Source organism: Carica papaya, chromosome 9 (genome assembly GCF_054855325.1).
Source record: "Carica papaya isolate Zhongbai chromosome 9, ASM5485532v1, whole genome shotgun sequence".
NCBI lineage: Eukaryota > Viridiplantae > Streptophyta > Magnoliopsida > Brassicales > Caricaceae > Carica > Carica papaya.
The window spans coordinates 6,405,515-6,425,948 of NC_142317.1; the positions used below are offsets into that span (position 1 = coordinate 6,405,515).

General features: G+C 33.5%; 1 protein-coding gene and 1 pseudogene across 3 annotated transcripts; one reads left to right on the forward strand and one right to left on the reverse strand.

The window, feature by feature from the left end:
* The first annotated feature begins 13,918 nt into the window (after positions 1-13,918).
* Positions 13,919-16,479, forward strand: LOC110820375 (ankyrin repeat-containing protein BDA1-like; annotated as a pseudogene).
* Positions 16,480-16,545: 66 nt separating this feature from the next.
* On the reverse strand, positions 16,546-19,167 carry LOC110820573 (U6 snRNA phosphodiesterase-like protein). Of its 3 annotated transcripts, none has more exons than XM_022050084.2 (6): positions 18,897-19,167; positions 18,652-18,744; positions 17,766-18,015; positions 17,556-17,652; positions 16,869-16,934; positions 16,546-16,784 (listed from the first exon to the last, which is right to left on the reverse strand). In XM_022050084.2, exons 1-6 carry the CDS (start codon positions 19,063-19,065, stop codon positions 16,584-16,586), a joined length of 876 nt encoding a protein of 291 aa, XP_021905776.1. In that variant the 5' UTR covers positions 19,066-19,167; the 3' UTR covers positions 16,546-16,583. The 3 variants fall into 3 exon arrangements, with proteins under 3 accessions (XP_021905776.1, XP_021905777.1, XP_021905778.1); XM_022050085.2 differs by having other exon boundaries at positions 16,546-16,775; positions 18,897-19,165; XM_022050086.2 differs by having other exon boundaries at positions 18,652-18,772; positions 18,897-19,154.
* Between the last annotated feature and the right edge of the window lie 1,267 nt (positions 19,168-20,434).

The window sequence follows — 20,434 nt, forward strand, 5'->3', positions numbered from 1 at the left end:
TTTTTGGGTATAAAAATATCCAATAAACATACACTTGAGAGCTTTAGATTCTAACTTACTCACATTTCTAGTATGAACAAAGCTAACATATCCAAAAAAAATTAGGAGAATAATATAGGAATTTTTTCCTTACGAAACCTCCATAGGACTTTTAAAATTCAAGACTTGTAAAAGTATTCTATTGGTAAGACAGATAACTAATAGAACTATATCTCCCTAGTAACTCTTTGATAGATTCATAGTAAATATTAGTAACCGAGTTACCTTCAGTATGTGTCAGTTTTTCCTTTCAGTAACTCTATCTTAGTCACTGGTGTAGGCACAACTTGTTTGATGAATTATCTCATTTGACTCCAAGTAGGCATGAAACCTACTGTTTATATATTTTATACCATTTTCAGTTCTCACAATCTTAATTTTAGCACCAAACTGTATACATATCATTTTATGAAATGATTGAAAATATAAGAATACATCACTTTTTCTTTTTAATAGATAAATCTATGTTAACAGTCAATAAAAGTAACAAAATTTATGACCATATAGAGAGGTATTGTAAGTAGGTCCCCACATAAATAGTCATGAAAGAATCAGTACTTCTGAATAAACCAGACTTGAAAATATATTTAGAAGAAATAAGTCAAAAAAAGCCATCATGCAGTCTACCAATGTTAATCTTTTTCTAAGTTTGAAGATCCTGAAAGATGCAATAATCAGAAAAAAAAAATTTAATTTTACAGTTGATATCTTTAGTAATGGCATTGATAGATAAAAAATTGTCAAAAAAACTAAGCACATATAAAACTGAAGACAGTATAACAACAGGAGTACAATTAATAGAACTTTTTCCACACATGATATATGACCCATCTACTATACAGATATTTTTCCCTTCAGTACAAGAAGAATGTGTTAAGAATTCTTTAGAATAGCATGTCATGTGTCTATTAGCTTTAAAGTTTATAATCCAACTATCACGAGTCGAAATAGGATAGAGATGAGCAATACTTGATTTTACCATATTTGATGTGCCAACAGTTGATGAAGAGTTAAGTTGATTCAGAAGACGTTTTAGGTTTTGAATTTCTTCTGTGAAAAAGGCTCCAACGGATAGTGAGACAGGTGTTTCCCTGACTTCAACAAAATTTATTGAAGCTCTTGTGGTTCCACCTCTTCTTCCTTTCCGACCTCTAATTGGTCTTCCATATATTTTTCAACAAGTTTTCCTAGTGTGTTTTGACTTACCACAATAGTCACATTTTTGTATATCTCTATATTGATCAGACTGAGTAATTAATTTAGCTTTCTCAACTGGTGCAATGTGAAGTATAATATTTTTTCTACTTTCTTTTTACTGGACATAAGCATAAGTTTCTTTTAATGAGAAAAAATAATTTTTACTAAGTACCTAGACTCATATCTATTCATATTCGATTTTCAGACATATAAGAAATTATAAATCCGTTCTCTTTTTATTAATTTATAAAATTTGATTGCATTTATAGGACAATCTGTTTGAAAATCTTCATAATAATCTAACTCCTTCCATAATCCATTCAATTCAAAAAAATATTAAGAAATAATAATCTTTTCTTACTTTGTATCATGAACTTTATTCCGCAGTTTATAAATCTGAGCGTCATTACCCATTGTGAATATACAAGGAATGTTGCATTTCATATCTTTTCAACAATGGTAAGCAACAGATATATTTTGACGATGTGGAGTTACATATAAGCAATGAGTCATGACATTATCAAAGAGTTCTCAAAGTCTCATCTACTATATTCTAAATACCAACATTTACTTTCTTTACCTCACTAGTAATGTAACCCTACATTCCTCTATATTTCATTAACAATAAATAAGATACCCGTAAATGAAAATCTGCACCAAATGAGTAAAAAAAGACCAAAAAAATCCAAAATCAAATATGGCTCGGCTCAGATCAGATCGACTCGGCTCGACAGCGACTCGAACACAGACAGCTTGGCTCAGGCACGAAATGACCAAATTGGGTCAACTCAGCGCACAGAATGACCAGATAGGGTCAGCTCAGCGCGCAGAATGGTGAGATCGGATGTCCCCATGTGTGGAAGGCTGGAATGGCACGTGAAAGACGTATGTTTGACAATACAGCACAGTTCAGTGCGTGGCCGAAGCAGGGTGGCGTGCAAGAAGTCAAGACGAGTCGCCTCAAGGCACAGAACAGACAAGATGATACGGTGGAAGGCGTGGGACAGCAAATCAGCCGAATGCATGTAGCCACTTGAAAGCTAGAGTCTAAACGCACAATTTGCGTTGGATCGCATGCGAAATGCCAAAAAAGAGCCAAATCTTGGTGCACGACAATCGTGCGACATGATCCCGACCGAAATGAGGTGATCCTTGACGATGTGTGGGGATCACACGCTTCCACTACCGGCAGCGCATGTGGCTCACGCTCATCAGAAACTTCTCTGGTTAGGTGTCAGTGAGCAACGACTTCTTCTAAGTGGTTGGTGAAGTTAGAGTTTTTTGATAGGTGAGTACCAATTCAGCCTATTTTGCTATTCTAAGGTCTTGAAAAAACCTTAAAATTATAACCCTAAAAATAATCTTATTTTGGTTCTGATATCATAAAGATTTTTGAAGAAAAATAAATTACTAATTTTATTTCTTATGCTTTATATTTACACTTAGTATATATATATATATATATATATATATATAAAATAAATTATCTTTATTTTAAGAGGATTCTAATTAAATAATATAACTTTACTATTAGAACTCTAATTAATAAAATATTATATTCAGTATAATATTATATTTATTATGAAATTCTTATCAACAGTATATTAAATCCTTTTAGTAGTAAAAAGTGTAAATAACATTTACAAAGAACCATGGAGGTACAGCCTGGAGAAAAGAAGTACCTTTTTGGAAGATTGAGAAAATAGGCGCTTACAATTGATAGTAAAAGAAAAAAATTCGATTAATTCTTATTTGGATGATGGTTCAGTAATGATGGTATGATTTTTTTATGATTTTTTTGTGTTTGTTTGTATTTGCAAACACATGATATAGTTTTTTTTTTGCGGTTGAGTCATAGTTCTCAAAATCATGATTTTTCTCTTTTTTTTTTAAACCACCGTTTTAGTGATTTTATGATAGTTTGAAAAAAATTTTCCTTTATATTCTTAATATTTTTAGTTAGTTACAACATTACCTTCTCTTTAATTTCTTCCACCCAACGCTTCTTCTTATATTCTTCTTCTTCTTTTCAAAATATTATATATATATATATTTAAATATATATATTTTTATATATAAACATGTATTTATATATAATTATATTCATGTATTTATACTTTTAATTATACATACATGTATATAATATATTTAATTATATCGATTTAATTATCTATATATTTATATATTTAATTATATATATTTCATTACATATACACATAAATTTATAAATGTATATGTGTATTTATGCATTTAATTATATATAAATACATGTATATAATATTTTAATTATATATATGTATATAATATATTTAATTGTATATATATATGTATTTAATTATATATATTTTTATATTTTTATATTTAATATTATTTTTTATAATTTTTTCTCTTTTTATTTTTTATCTATTACTATATACAATAAAACATAGATAAAATAAAAAATTTGTTCAAATATATATCCATACTATCTTATCAATCCAAATAAAAACAGTTGTCACTATCAGATATTAATAAATCATCATTCAGATATGATTAAATTTAAACATTAATAAATCTTATACATACCCAACTGTATCTAATATTAATGAACCCTTATGTAAGTCTTCCAATCAGGCTCTTAGATGTTGGCCTTGCCATATACCTCACCAGGACCTTGAGACAGAGAAAAAAATAAATTAGAGTGAGGGAAATCAGGAGAGAGAAAGAGTAAGAGGGAGAGAGAGACCAATGGAGAGAAGAGTAATGAAGAGACTTAAAGAGAGAAAGAGACTCTAAGTGGAGGAAGAAAATTGAGAGAGATGAGAAGAAAAAGAAAGTCAAATAGGGAGAGAGACAGAGAGTTTAGATAGAGAAATTGATAGAGAAGGAGATTGGGACTGAATGTATGAGATTATCTTAAACAATTTCTTAATTCTTTGGCGCTTACAATAGAACACTTAAATACATAAAAATAGTGCATGAAAATTCCCTTCAATTACCAATCATCACCATGAAAGTTGGAGAGTCAACATTAAGAGGAGATGTTTCTTATTTGCTTCGTCAAATAGAGAAAGGAAGAGGAAAAGTCAGTTTAGTTTACTGAATGATGAGGAATTGGTTTAATGGTTCAGAGACAGTTCGCGCATTGGTGCTGGGGTTTTAAATACCCGCTCTACGATTATGACACGCGTCCATCAAGGTCTTCGTGGATACTGCCACGTGGCCTTGATTATTTTTGGGCAAGAGAATCTGTTGCCAATGTTTATAAATGTTTATGGGTTATGCTTCCCTGTAGTCGATTTCATCTTCCGCACTCTGCTCCCTGATTTTTGCTTCCTTGCGGTCCATTTCATCTTCCACACTCTGCTCCCTTATGGATTTCATACTTTCCCCCTTATTTTTATTTTGATGCAACTAGTTCTCAACAATTCCCTTCCCTTGAGAATTAATCGTGCCTCAAGGTTAAGGTGAGGAAACTGTTGGAATATATATACAACATTTTCTCATATTCTTTCTTTTATTCTTCGTTATTTGATTAACCATTGTCTTTCTTTTTGTCATTGATTTTAACTGTACTATCCAAAAAACCTCTTGTTATGGCTTTATGGCTTGCAGAGGTAAGGTCATGGGATCTTCTCCATTATCATGTTGTCCTTCCTCCAGAGAGTGTTCCTTTTCACGTTCTCTTCCTCTTCTTCACATTTCTCCACTTCTATGGCTATTTTTCTTCATCCTGATGCCTTGGGAAGTTTTTTTTTTTTGCATCTGTAGTAAAGATTGTTTCTCCTTATTTCTAAATAATTTGGACCTCACAGGGGTAATGCTTCTTGAAAATTTTAAATTTTGGAGAAATTTTCACTAATGAGAAGCATTCTTTTGGGATTAGGTGACTTAGAAGAAGTTGTAGATGTATTTGAATGTTTTGGTTTATTGTGATGATTGATGGCAGTTTGTTCTTACCATAGAGCCAACTCAAATGCTTGAGTCAGGGTGAGCAGTCTGTGCATTTAGGATTTTTGGTTAATAACAAGGACATCTTTTTTCAAAGTTTTCTTGATATTTGAGGACAATATTATCTTATATCTATTATTAAATTCGTCCACCACGTTTAATCCAGCTAACTCTCTAAATCTTCTACACAATTCCTCCACCAATATTTCTCATTAAAATATTTGATGGTCATTTACTAGTCCATGAAACCAAATTTTCGCCCTATCCTCTACACACATGGAAGCTGTTTCTACTTTATTTTCTTTTGAAAGATTGAAAACATGAAAAAACTTGTTACATCTCTTAAACCAAATCCTAGGATTTTTTCTTTTAAAGACAGGTATTTTAATTTTCAAGGTAGGGTTTCCTACTTGATTACCCCTCTAGTTCGAGTCACTAGTAACCCATGTTTCTTTAGTTCTAAAGTTTGATCAAATTTCTCTATCAATATTCAATATAAAGGAGGAGGGGCTTATCTTTATGGTTGTTTCACCTAGTAGCACGTTGCCATGTAGGAGATCGGTGAGCCCCTATTTATTGGTCGAATAAAGCCATTTTCTGGTCTATCCTAACTTAGTTTTGATGTTGAGATTCATTCATCTTAACATAAAATCTGAGAGCCTTTAATTAACCTCACGAACATTTTGTTCCAAAATTTGCACTATTTGTGGTTAGGCATAATGGTTTTTTCTTTGTTCTTTGCCATAGCAACAAAGCTTGCAAGAGTCTCCTCAGATTCAACCAGCTCTAATACCAAGTTATTAGGTGTCGGTCTTAACCTGTACCTTATTGGAATCATGAGATAGAGAGAAAAATAAATTAGAGTAGAGGAAAGAAATCAGAAGAGAAAGATTAAATGATATGGAACCCAAAATCAACCAACATGATTAGAAACTCAGACAATTTCATTCAAGGCAGCAAATAAATTTGATCATATGAAAACCCTCTCTACTTAACCCTTTATCAAGAATGATAGAAAATAAGATAAACAAAAAATGAATAAAAAGAAGAATAGAAGAATGCCACAAAGAATTATCTTGATAAGTAGATTCACTCCTTACTCAACAAGAAAGATGAAGAAATCTCTCTTGAATAAGACTCACAGTATTATTGATTTCAATATTAAATGCTTACAATGTTTTTGATAGTCTATTTATATGGTAAGTCATGTGAATTAAAAATGTAATAAAAATTTCATAATTTAAAATTACAATTACATAAGAAATTAATTAAAATTAAAGTCTAAATCCTTGACTACGTGCAATTACATAGGAAATTAATTAAAATTAAAGTTTAAATTTTTAACTAGGATAGATATGGTCTTCCTCTTTTTCTTGGCCAGTTACTTCCTTTTCTAACCCCTTTCCATCATGTGCTTGAAGCAAATTGATGAGACCATTTTGTCCTTAGGTTAATTGGTTGGGTAGCTTCTTTCCTTGGGCTTCTTTAGTGAATTCAAGTCCCTCTTAATTATTAATCCAAACTTGAATGAAGAGTTGGACAGCCTGTTGTAATCCTTGGGTCTGGCTCCTTGTTACGGGCCCACTTTACATGATGATGTTTCTTCCAAATGGCCCAAAGTGATCTATGCTCACATCATTAAGAGAAAGAGAAAAAGAGAAAAGAGAGAGAGAAAAAAAAGTAATAGATAGAGACAAAGACTGATAAGGAAAAAAGGAATAGAGAGAGACAGAGAGAAAAAAAGAGATAATCAAGAGAGAAAAAAAAAAGAGATAATCAAGAGAGAAAAAAAAAAGAAAACTGAGAGAGAGAAGAGGTTGCCAAGAGAAGAAAAAAGAAAATCGAGAGAGATAAAAGCAGGAGTATGAGATCGAGAGAGAGACAGAGAGTTTAAAGAGAGAAACCGAGAAAGAAGGAGATTGGGACTGAATGTATGAGATTATCTTAAACAATTACATGATTCCTTTGAGTTTACACTACAACATTTAAATACATAAAAATAGTGCATGAATATTCCCTTAAAAATGGTGCATGAATATTCCCTTCAAATCGCCAATTGTCACCATAGAAGCTGGGGGGTGCGAGGAGCTGATGTTCAGAGGAGATGCTTTCTGTTGGATTCCCTAAATGGAGAAATGAAGAGGAAGAGTTGTTTTGTGTCAGGATATCAAGGGTTAAAAAGGAAAAATAACAAAAAAACAAAAACAAAAAGAATGATAAATTAGTCTTTTTATATAAAATTAGAATTAAGATTGACCTAATCGAACCCTAACAGAGGAGAGGTCGAGATCCTCGCCGCTATACCTTCCGAACAAGGACATTGACATTTTGTGGCCATCATGCACTCATAATGATTGCGCGATTCAGGCCACTAAGAACATTTTCCTTTATGGTTTTTAGGCCTATAAAAGGCCTTCTTTCAATTCTTGTAATTATCAACATATCAAAATAATAAAATTTCCTATCATTCTCCTCTCGACTCTCTCTTCTCCTTCTTCTTCTTCTTCTCTCTCAGTTCAGCTACCATGACTAAGGGTGCTGACAAGGTGGTATCAGAGCAGGAGCTGGCGGAGTCCTTCATTGGAGTCACAACATGCACTTGGTCGAAAGGGAATATAACAACGGCAGGAGACAAAAAACTTGAGAACACTGAACTTTCAGTAAAAAAAAGGTAGATTAAAAGCTTATTTCTTTCATGGAAGAAGTAAACAAAATAAGGTGTGAAATCTGATAACAACTTGACTCCATTATGGACTGGTTTCGTGATACATCCTCAGGAGACCGATTGAAGCCAATAGACACAAGCAGCGTGAATGTGAATTAGTCCTTTGCATGTATCAATTAGGATTAGGGTTTGGGTAATGTTTTGAATGTATTTCCATAACAGTCACCGTTGCATCATAAATGGTTACTGATTTCTACAGGTGATTGGGGTGCTTTTATTGCTTAATAGTTTATAAAATATTTAATCCTTATACTTGCAATTAGGAAGGAAAATAATAAAAATAATTCTATCAGATTTCCCTCTCAGTTTTTCTTCTAATTTCTCTCTTCTCTCTTTGTTTCTTTCTCAAAGTCAGATAGTCATATCAAAGGCTTCTAACAATGTGGTATCAAAGCCAAAAAATCATAAGACGATCACCGCGAAAGAGGTCAACATGAAACTCTCTGCATTCATGGATGAAACGCGTCGGCAATTCAGCTTGATCGTAGCTCTGTTCCATGGTAGATCCGCTAACTGGATAGAAGAAAGCTTGGCACACCTGGAGGCCGAGATTCACGAAGTTGGAGGCATTCTGCCTCAACCGAAAGGCAGCTATACCCCGAAAGATGCAAGGTCGGCGGTTCAAGGGGCCGCAGCTGACATCAACCAACCCCTCTTCCTCATGATAAAGAAAAAAAAAAGAGTTGGGGTTCAGATAAAAAATAAATTCTAAAATCGGTTCAGTTATTGAATCAGTCCCAACAACAGATCAAACCGGGATCCCTAACGTATCTGACTCAAGTCAGTCCAGCCAACATTTTGAACCGAATTGATTTTCTTACTCCACTCTTCTTTCTTTCTCAAACAATAGCGACCAAGAATGAAAACCCTAGAGGTCTCTCTATTGTTCGCCTCGGTCAACCAGCCGGAAAGAGCTACTTCCTGGAAGCTCTGCTCGGGTTCCGCCTTAATCCGCACGAAGTCAAGACGGGAACCTGCAAGTCTCTCATTCTCCAGATGGGTTCTGATCTAGAAAAGGAAAAGCAGAAGAAGCAGAAGCAAAAGAAAGAGAAGCGGAAGAAGAAGACGTCAGTGCAGCGACATGATTAGAACGGACGACAGCGGCTGCGTTGGTGGTGTAGAGGGGCTAATTTGTGAAATTTTGATTTCATAGGATGGAAGCAGTAGCAAGCCGCTTTAAAATATACACATATATAATAATTAAAAAAACTAATTTTCTGGAGCAGAAGCAGTAGAAAACAGCTTTAAATAAATAAATATACATATATAACAATTAACATATATATAAATATATAAACAACTTTAAAGTATATATAATAATATATATTTAAGAAAAAGAAAAACCTGTTTTAAAAAAATATACATCTATATATTTAATATAATAATAATAAAATAAACTATATTTTAATCTTGAAGATAAGGTTGATACTGAAGGGAAGGGTATTGTCATGACATTAAGGATAAAAAAGAGAAATTTATACAAAGGGTAAATCAGTCCTTTGCATGCATCAATTAGGATTAGAGAGAGAGCAATGGTTTGAATGTATTTTCATAGCAGTCATCGCTGTATCATAAATGACCACTAATTTCGGGTAGTGATTGGGGTGCTTTCATTATTTAATATTCTATAAAAGATTTAATCTTTGTGCTTGAAATTAGAAAGGAAAATAATAAGAATAATTATATAAGATTTCTCTCTCTGTTTTTCTTCTATCTCTCTTTTCTTCTCTCTTCTCTCTTTCTTTTTTTTTCAAGATCAGACAGTTATGTCAAAAGCTTTTGACAATCTGCTTCCTCTTACGAGCGGCAGCCACCTTCTTATTGCTCCCCCGAACAGCACACATAACATAGAAGTATTTCAATCCTTATTTAAACCCGCACTAAACCGAATTGGACCTATGGAGAAAGTAGATTGAATCGTTTCGACCTAATCTAGTCTAGACTAGCTCGACCCAACCTGAATTGTTTTGAACCAAGCCAAATCGAAGTGACCCGATTTAAATTGAATTATCTTATTTATAGCTCGATGGACGCTATGTATCGCACCAAGCCCCCTCAAATCGGGTCGGTTCGGGTTAGTCCAAATAGTTACTGAATTGACTTATTTACCAGGCTCGATGTGATGCATATGGTCTATTGGGCTGCAAATAAGCTAGTTCAGTTCAATCAAATCGATTTAAATTGGCGCGGTTCAAATAAGTTCAAGTCAAGTTGAGTTGGTCCATACCAGGTTAGATCGAACCGATTCGATCCACTTCCTCCATAGGTCCAGTTCGGTTCAGTGCGGATTTAAATAAGGGTTGAAATACTTTTATGTTATGTGCATTGTTCGGGAGAGCAGCAAGAAGGTGGTTGTCGTTCGAGGGAGGAAGCAGATTGTTAGAAGTGTTTGACATAACTGTCTAATCTTAAGAAAGAAAGAAGAGAGAAATAAAAGAGAAACAAAAAGGAAAATATGAGGAAAAATTTTATTTTTTTTATTGATTATAATATAAACATTGAGCATTTTATAGATTATAAGTAATTAAAGCATATCATAATATAAATCAATGAAGTAGTGGCTAGCTGGTATGAAGTAAATTCAAAATATTAACTTTAACTCTAACCCTAATTGATTCTTGTAAAAGATTAATTTATCCCTTTTATTATTTTTTTTTTTTTTACTCTTAATGTAATGATGATATCCTCAACTTGTTCCTAACATTAAAATATAGTTTATTATTATTATTAGTATTATTATTATTATTATTACTATATAGATATATGTACAGGTTTTTTTTTCCTTTTTCATATATACATATATACAAAAGTAGTTATATATATGTTAATTATTTAATATATGTATATATCTTTTTTTTCTGAAGCATTTTTCTATTGTCCAATAAATCAATTTTTTTTTATTATTATTATTATATATAGATGTAGATATATATATTTTTTAAAGCAGCTTTCTACTACTTCCACCCTGTAAAAATTTGAATTTCATTGATTGCCGGCACCCTCCATACCACCAACACAGTCGTTTTCGGGCGATGTAATCATGCTGCTGCAGTAACACCTTCTTCTTCCACCTCTTTTTCTTTCGCTTCTCCTTCTTCCGTTTCTCCTTTTCCAGATCAGAACCCATCTGGAGAACAAGAGACCTGCAAGTTCCCATCTTGACCTCGCGCGGATTAACGCAGAACTTGAGCAGAGCTTCCAGGTGACAGCTCTTTTTGGCTGGTTGGCTGAGACATACAATGGAGAGACCTCTAGGGTGCTCATTCTCGGCCACTACTGCTTGAGAAAGAAAAAGAAGGGGAGCAAGTGAACCAATTTAGTTCAAAATGTTGGCTGGACTAGTTCGAATCGAATAAATTAGCAAACTTAGTTCGGTCTGTGTTGTTTGGCTTGGTTCAATAACTGAACCGGTTTTAGAGTTTATTTTTTTATTTGAACCCCAATTCTTTTCTTCTTCTTCATCACGCGGAAGAGGGGTCGGCTGTTCATTAGGTGCGGTCCCTTAAGCCTTGAGTCTCGCATCGTCCAAAAATGCCTCCTCCAAGTGTGCCAAGCTTTCTTCGGTCCAGTCGTCAGATTTACCACGGAGCAAATCCAGGATCATGCTGAACTGTCGCCGCGATTCTTCCATGAAAGCAATGAGTTCCAGGTCGATCTCCTTCACAGTGATCGCTTCCGGATTCTCCGGTTCCGATACCACCTTGTCAGAAGTCTTTGAATTACTGTCTAATCTTGAAAAAGAAAGAGAGAGAGAAGAGAGAAATAGAAGAGAAACAGAGAGGAAAATCTGAAGAACAATTTTATTCTATTCTTTTCCTTAATTGATTATAATATAAGGATTGAGCCTTTTATAAGTTATAAGCAATTAAAGCAATTACTATCGTAGCCGAAATCAATGCAGCAGTGGCTGCTATAAAATAAGTTCAAAACATTAAGTATAACTCTAACTCTAATTGATACTTTTAAAAAATAAATTTACTTTTTTTAATAATTTTTCTCATTTTTTTATCTTTAATATCCTGACAGAAACCTCGTTTACTTGACTACTACTAGGCCAAATTTGATGTTTTCAATTAATTATTTATCAGTATTTATGAATTTACCTAGTGAAAAGCACCTTGGGACAGTAAGAAGGGTGTTGAGGTATTTAATGGGAACTTCTAGTTACGGCACTTGATATTTAAGAGATAAAAGTGGTGCCTTGTAAGGATAGTAACTAGGCAGGAAATTCAGATGATTGCAAGAGCACATTAGAATTAATTTTCTCATTTGGTTCTAGTGTTTTTACTTGGAATGCCAAGAAAGAGGTAGTAACTTAGTCCACTGTTGAGACTGAATATATAGCAGTGGCAACAGCAGTAAACCAAGCTATATAGCTTAAAAAAATTTTGAATAAACTTAATACAGTGCAGGTGGATCCTATTATTATTTATATGGATAATAAATCTGTCATTACAATTTTTAATAACACAGTTCAACATGGAAGGACAAAAGATATTAAAGTGAAATATCATTTTTTTCATGATGCTTAAAAGGAGGGTGAAGTTTAATTGGTGCCCACAATTCAAATGATCAAGTTGCTGATATAATGACAAAACTCTATCTAAGTGCAAATTTGAAGATTTGAGAGTTAAATTTAGTTTGTTCAATGGAAAATTCAAGCAGAAATGTTGAATCTTGAGTTTTCCGTAGAATAAGTAACTAATTTTTTGTCAATTCAATCCTATATCTACTGTTTTCTTTTAGCATTGACAGCTTTAATTAATAAGGTATCAAATAGGAATAGAACTTCATAATTTGTATTCGACGTCATACTTTTCAGATTTAATCCTATTATGTATCAGAGTCAGAGTCAGGAGAATTAGTTGATGACTTAAAGCTGTAAGCTCTTTTCTCAGTTTTGTATATTCGTCAAACTAATGGAAAAGTGAAGGCATTTTGAACACTTTCCTAGCAGAAAACTCCCTTATCTTTTCTGTATTTCTTTCCACTCTGTTTTCTTCTATCTATTTTAAGGGATTTAATCAACTCATCTATCAACAGACTCCATTCCTCAGGGGTCTTATCCGTCTAGTCCTTGCCAGTAGAATAAGTAATCCAGCTCCTTCATTAAACCGGAATACTTCATACACATATTTGCAAAGTCTTCATGCCATTAAGAAGCCAGAATTGCAGGAGAGCCAAGAGACTGAAGCTTCAACCTCTGAGAGACATAACCTGGAATCAATACCAGGGCTTTAAGCACTTTCCAAATTGATTTATATGTATGTTTATTTTCAGGCAGGTGAATTTTGCTAAATGTTTAAGGCCTACATGATGTAATATCTGTTGATCCTTCTGAGTTCTTGAAAGATAAGGGAGCTTAATTGCAATTGTCGCCCAACGGGGCGTTTAGTGTTTAAGTCAACGTGTTGGCCTAAAACATGTCTTTTCTGATAGAGAAATTAAGTGTGAATTTGTAATTTTTATAACATTTCTGAATTTGTCCAAATATAACCTGAAATCACATACTATCAGATTGGTGGGTCAAGATCTTTGAGAGGGTTGACAATTTTTATTGAATGCTCTGGAAGCATTTCATTCTCAAGAGTTTTGAATAATTGGAGCACATCTGCATTGACCTCTTCTCGAGCTTATATACTAATTATCACAGAAATAAATTATGCAAATGTTCGTTAGCTCTTTTATAGTTTATAAATTCTGCTTAGAGATACATGGCTGCCAATCAACCATACAGCTCATATGATGAACTCAAATTATCAGTTTTAAAACAACAGAGAGTCAACGCTTTGGATTAGTATAAGTTTATCTGAGCTTAATGTTCATACCAAAACTAAAACAGAAGTAACTTTTATGATAATTACACATTTGTGTATTTCTATTAACAGTTCAACCAAAAGCTAAACTGACAAGCAAATTGTACGTTAAAATTTTTATCCAACTATTAATCTGTACTCAGTCAAACAAAACAATTCCCCTGCTGAGTGTTCAGACAAAGAAACTGAGAAATTATTTTGAATAGTCGGTTCACACTAATATAATTTCTATGATGAGATTTTTATCAAATTATTAATAAAAAATGTGATAACAAAATCAGTATATACTAGTTTGTACAAAATAATTTCTTTGAAAATTTCACAAACCAAATAGATTAGCTGGTATTAAAGTCCAGATGATTCATGCTCCCTGATTATTTCTTTATTTTTTTAATTAAACTTGCGTGATTAATAGATTGCAGTTTATGTGCACACCATCTACTACCTACCCAGAAAAGTCTCAACAGAAAGACAGATTTGGATTTGGATTGCACAACATGGACCTGAGATTGTATGAGGCCGCTCAAACTGGAAACATCAGCTACTTTCACCAATTGTTAACAGAGAATCCTCTAATCCTCCACAACACTTCCCTGTTCTCTACTTACAATCCACTGCATATTGCCTCATCAACCGGACACGTTGACTTTGTTAAGGAGATTATTAAGTTTAAAACCTGAATTTTCCCAAGAAGTTAATCAAGATGGATTTAGCCCTATGCACTTGGCTGCTGCAAATGGGCATGTTGAAATTGTAAAGGAGCTTATGAAAGTTGATGATAAGAAACTTTTCAGGGTGGAGGGCAGAGACAAGAAAACACCTCTTCACCATGCAGCTATTAAAGGAAAGGTTGATGTGATTAGTGAAACTGTTTTGTGTGATGCTGATTGTCTAGAAGATTTGAGTGTTCAAAGAGAGAATGCTTTGCATCTTGCTGTTAAGAATAATCAGTTTGAGGTCACAAGGGTGTTAGTGGATTTGACAAGAGAGGTGGACAAGGAACATGTCTTGAACATGATTAGATGACTATGGCAATACACATCTGCACCTTGCTACCTGGAAAAAACAATGGCAGGTAAAGTTATCAACTCTGCTAGTCTGTAGGTTTGCTTTCTTATGTTTGCATCTGGTAGTGAAAGATTTCAAATAAAGCATTTTGATTTGTTTGACCATAAATGCGTGTGAGAAACCATTGGCATTAGAGACTGGTTTGACCTCAAATGAAAATTGAATCTTGTTCGATTTCTTTCACTTTGAAGTGGTTAAAGAAAAGCTGAAGGGAAATTTTGATTCTTGCAGATAATGAATTGTTGATTGGAGAAGGAACCACTAAGTCTCAAGTCTTGGAAGTGAATGCCATTAACAAGACTCATCTCACTGCCCTGGATTTACTAACGATTTTCCCAAGTGAAGCCGGTGACAGGGAACTTGAGGAGATCCTCCAAGGGGCTGGAGCTCTAAGGGCAAAAGACATTGCCGTCTCTGCCAATCCTTCCTCCAAATCTGGTGATTCTGCTGCAAACATGCATGCAACAGCCCAGAGGTGTCAATCCAGATCAAATGGGATACTTGAGTACTTCAAGTTCAAAAAAGGTAGAGACTCCCAAGCGAAGCCCGTAGTACACTGTTGGTTATAGCCATTTTGGTAGCAACTGCAACTTTCCAAGCAGGACTTAGTCCTCCAGGAGGCGTTTGGCAAGATAACAATGTTAGTGGAAGAAACAGTAGCACCAGCGTTGACAGAGAACACTTTGCAGGGTGGTCTATTATGGGCACAACCAATGGGGTTACATTTATCCTCTTTGTTCTCTTCAACTCAATTGGGTTTTCGGTATCTCTTTTCATGATCAATATCCTCACCAAAAATTTCCCTTTGCAGTTTGAGCTTCAAGTCTGCATGGCTGCTATGTTTTTCACATACAACACTGCGATGTTGGTCATTGCACCTGAAAGTGTAAAGCACTACATCATTATATTCACCTATATCTTTTCAACAACTACCCTGCTTCTAACCAAATGGCTTAGACAGCTGACCATGAAACTTGCTGGAGTAGTAAAAGTTGTAACTGATATGATTCGGAAAGTGATCCCATGGGATTACGGACAGGGAGAAAGTAGAATCGCAAATTGGATTCCCTGTGTTTTTTTTACTCTATAAATTCTGAATACTACCAAGGAACTCAGGAATGCAGCTGTCTCTATGATTACAGGCAACAGATTGCTTTTAAGCACATACTCTGATGGAAAGAAGTCACTTTTAGAGGAACTTATCGAGTAAATTGCTTTACAGGATGTCAAACTGATACAAAACTTCTACTCACATTGGACACGGTTAGGTTAGGCCGTGAACATTCTACTTCTTCTTCTTCTTCTTCAGCTTTTTGTTCACATATATACAAACCTTTATACTAAAGCTTGAATTCCACACAAAAGAAATTACTTATCAAGCAACTATCGCATGCTCTCCTACTATCTGGTTATGTTGCTGAGGACATGAAACAACACACCGTTCACCTATGGCACTTCTTACCTGACCGAGTGCTTTGTTTGCTATCTAAATCAACTTGCACCGAGGTTTACAAGAATCCAGGAAACTCGAACACTTGTTCTGAATTAAGATCCATATCCTATGTTATAACTAATCTAGTAATAAGTGCTTTTAAATCTGCTGGTGCAAATTTTTACCTTTTCAATATGGTTCCTCTCCCCTTCATCTTTTACAGAACTAAAAATGTTGGCACAACAACATAAGCTCATTTGCGAACTAGATAATGCCTCTAGAATCAGAGCCACAAATTTATATTAAAATTTTCTAGATTAGTGCAATGCTAAATTAGATTCCAATAAAAAGTAAATAATATAATTCAATGGTTTTATCAATCATCTGAAAATTTACATATTTTATATGTTTTGTTCCCAATTTTACAATCAATACCACAGAATTTACTAGTAAAAATCCGATTCTGTATTAAACATCCAACATTCGATCTCTTTATTTCTTCTGCAATGACTCTCTTTAGGGTAATGTCCCCCGATGCCCAAGCCAAAGATATGTGAGGGCGTGGATCCTGTGACACCTAAAATATTAACTAACTGCTTCATATATTTGCAATTCAATTTTCAAAACCAAATAAAAAAATCACTAGATATAAAAACCTAACCTTGTAAAATTCAGGAAGATTGTGAAGCTTGTAAACTTCATTTACTGCTTCAATCTGCTTGGTTATCTGAAATTAATTGAAACCAAGCAAATCTTATAAAGGAAGTTCTAGAAGTGAAATGGCAAGAAAAATTCTACTGATATATAAAATGGTCATGCTACTCAAGGACAACGGTGTCACACTAGGAATACAAGAACATCATAAGCCAAAAATACTCTTAAAAGATAAGACCTTAAAGACAAAATAACCAATCATCAAAGTTATATGTATTTGGTCGAGTTTGGATGTTTTATTTTTTCCGCATTTGTATATTAAACCTTTCTAGTGGTAAGAAGCATAAATAACATTAACAAAGAACCATGGAAGAGCCGCCTGGAGAAACGAGGTACCTTTTTTCAAAGATGGAGAAAAAAGGTGCTATATTCCATAGTATAAGTCCAGAAACAAAAAATTACTAGCGCACAATTTCCAGTAACTTTAATAACTTACACACAAAGCTGCCTGTTCTTAGTCATGATATCCAAAATGCTTGAGCTAACATTCACAAACTCACGTAAGATCCTTGAAGAAGACATAGATAAAGGAAGAAAGAGTATAAACCAGAAGCAAACAATTTATGCAATTAGAGAGTATCAAATAACACTCAGAACACTCCAGATTAGAAAAAAAAGTTATTGTAAAGCATACCTCAGGTAGCCCTCCTGTAACTACTTCTATCGAAAGAAAGGAGCGAGTCTGTTCATCATTGACAAAAACTTCCCACTTATTAAAATCAATCCAGTACCTGCTCTTTCAAAAAAATAAATGCATCAGAAGAAATTAAACAGGTGAAAATCAAAATGTTAAAAGTTAAAAATCTAACTAAATCATATAATAAAAGAATGTAACACTCTTGACCTCTTTTGAGATTGAAGTTTCTGGCGAAGCATGGCTACCACAGAGTCAATCTGGTGAACTCTAATTGGTACAGTTCTTCCCAAGCTTATGTGGAATTCCTTTCCCAATGCAGCTTGTTGAAGCTTATGATCATCTTTGCAGAGATTATTAAGTGGGACATCAACATCAACAACATGAAGACCTGGCATAGATGCTGCCACCTTCTTCAGAAACTGGCCTATCTCCTTCTTTGATGAAGATGGTATATAAACTGAAAGCAGATAATCCAACATAGCAATAAGCCCAATGAAACAAACTATGAAATATATCCTCAGATACATAAACTCAATTCAATTCCTTTCTTGTAATCTAATTTCCTTGTTAATGAATTAGAAGCCACTGTTCCCACTAATCTAGTGCTTGAGCCACATCATAATACTGCAGCCACAAGTAACGGTACTGTTCAACTGCACCTTATAGATTATTTATCTTACTCAAGGCACATCCAGAAAATGAAATCCGCCATCAATGAGAACTTGAGATTATGGTCAGATTTCAGCCGGCAGTATCTCCTATCAGACCACTTTGTTATAGCAATATACTTACTAGGAACTTAACAATGAGGACCCTCCAGCACAACATATCCTGACATTAGAAAGGAATCCTCTAGCCTTTTCCATGTTCACTTCACATAACCTCAAAAAACCCAGGCTCATTTCTGGCTCACAAATAAACTAATCCACCACTATTCATTGAGCTCTCTTCCCTTTATAATATCACCTGAAATCAGTTATCTTGGACTACACCTTCACAAATACAGGAAGCTCCAAATTTAACTAGTAAAATTAAACTGACAAAATACAGGAACAGAAACAATAATTGAAAACAAAAGAGCATAAGAAAGTACCAGGGATATAGATGTGCAAAGCATAGTTGCCTTCAACATGGGGAAAGCTCCGAACACGACTCGCCGGCTCAATTTCCAAGGAATCAGTTGTCCCTTCGTCATCAAACACATCAATGATTTTCTAGGTCATCGCATATGTAAACAAACTAAGAGTCGTTTAAAACTAAACTATTTTAACTAAACGAATAAAAGAAAAAGAAGATAGAGACAGAATCGAGTATAAAGAATATGGTTATAGCAAGTACAGAGAGAACTGGGAGGACATAGAAGAGAGAGAGGAGGTGGTGGCAATGGCAATGATACTGCGTCATCTTTGGAATCTGAATTCTGGACATTATCGGTGGTGGGTGTTGCAGAGTTCTCGGAGTCCGAATCCGACGACGTGTCTCCGTACGAGGCAATCAATGCTTCCATTTAACCCCGCTCCCTCCCCTCGCCGACCTCTGAGACTCAGCGTATTGGCTATTGTCTGGGTTCTCTTCTCTGGTCGAACCCTTTATCAAACAGGTCGCCCGTATTACTCGTTTTCCTTTTTTTTTTTTTTTTTTAAGATAATAAATTTTTTTAGAATAAATTGAAATAATATCATTAGAAACAAATTGTCTATCACGAGCAAATAAAACCTCTTTATAAAGTATGAGCAAACAAATTATAATTTTTATTTATGAATGAAAATTAAAAAAAAAAATGCCTTAATGAAGCAACATCCTCGACAAGCAAGTCAATTTCAAACAAAACTATATATAAAAATATATATGTAAAAAATGTTAAGCACTCGTGTCAATCCTTATATATATATATATATATATTATATACACACACACAACATTCTCTCTCTAATTCGCAATCTTCAATCTATAGATAATTATTTATGCATCGAACAAAGTCAATAGGAATATAAATAATATCTTTTTCACTTCAACAAATATAATATATTTATAGTTATGTTGATACATAATATTTAATTTTATTTAATATTTTCTACCAATAAAGACATCACATTAAATTTATATGTATCAGATTTATCTTAAAATTATATGTATCACAAAATAAATTATGATTGAGAAATGAATATTAGATAGTACCGAAATAATTATTCTACTAATTACAATAATAATTATGACGATAATTTTTTTTATGTTATTTACTATATTTTATTTTTATAAAATAATTATTGTGGTCGTGATGTTAATCATTAAAAAAAATAAAGATAATGACTCATAACAAAAGAACATAATTTAATAACAAAACTTACTCCAGTTATTTTTCTATAAATAATTTTTTATTAGTTTTTAAATTTTAATTGCAACTCATTTTTCTCATTACGGGTCATGATCATGTTCATTATTCATTATTTGCCTATAAATTTAATGGTGTTAACTTTGTTTTCTATTATGTTTGACTCATATATATAAATTATTATGATCATATTCCCACAAAATAGTGTAGTGCTCCTATCTATTAGTTTTTATTGCATAAATGATTATTATTTATCCTTATTACCTTGTGCGTTTTATTACTACTACCGGTTTAGGCTTATTGCCTTTTAAGTACTATATTTTTATTTTGGAATAAATTATTTTCTATATTTTAACCGATAAATTATTGAATTTATGACAAATCTCATCTAAACTTGTGTTAATTTATTATTTTAGATGTAATAGCAAGTTATTGGAGGAGTTATATTGAGAGTTTCATTAGTGTATGTATATAAGGATATCAAATTTATAAAATAATTAATATATCCTTAATAAGCCTAATTATCTAGTTTGAAAATCATATC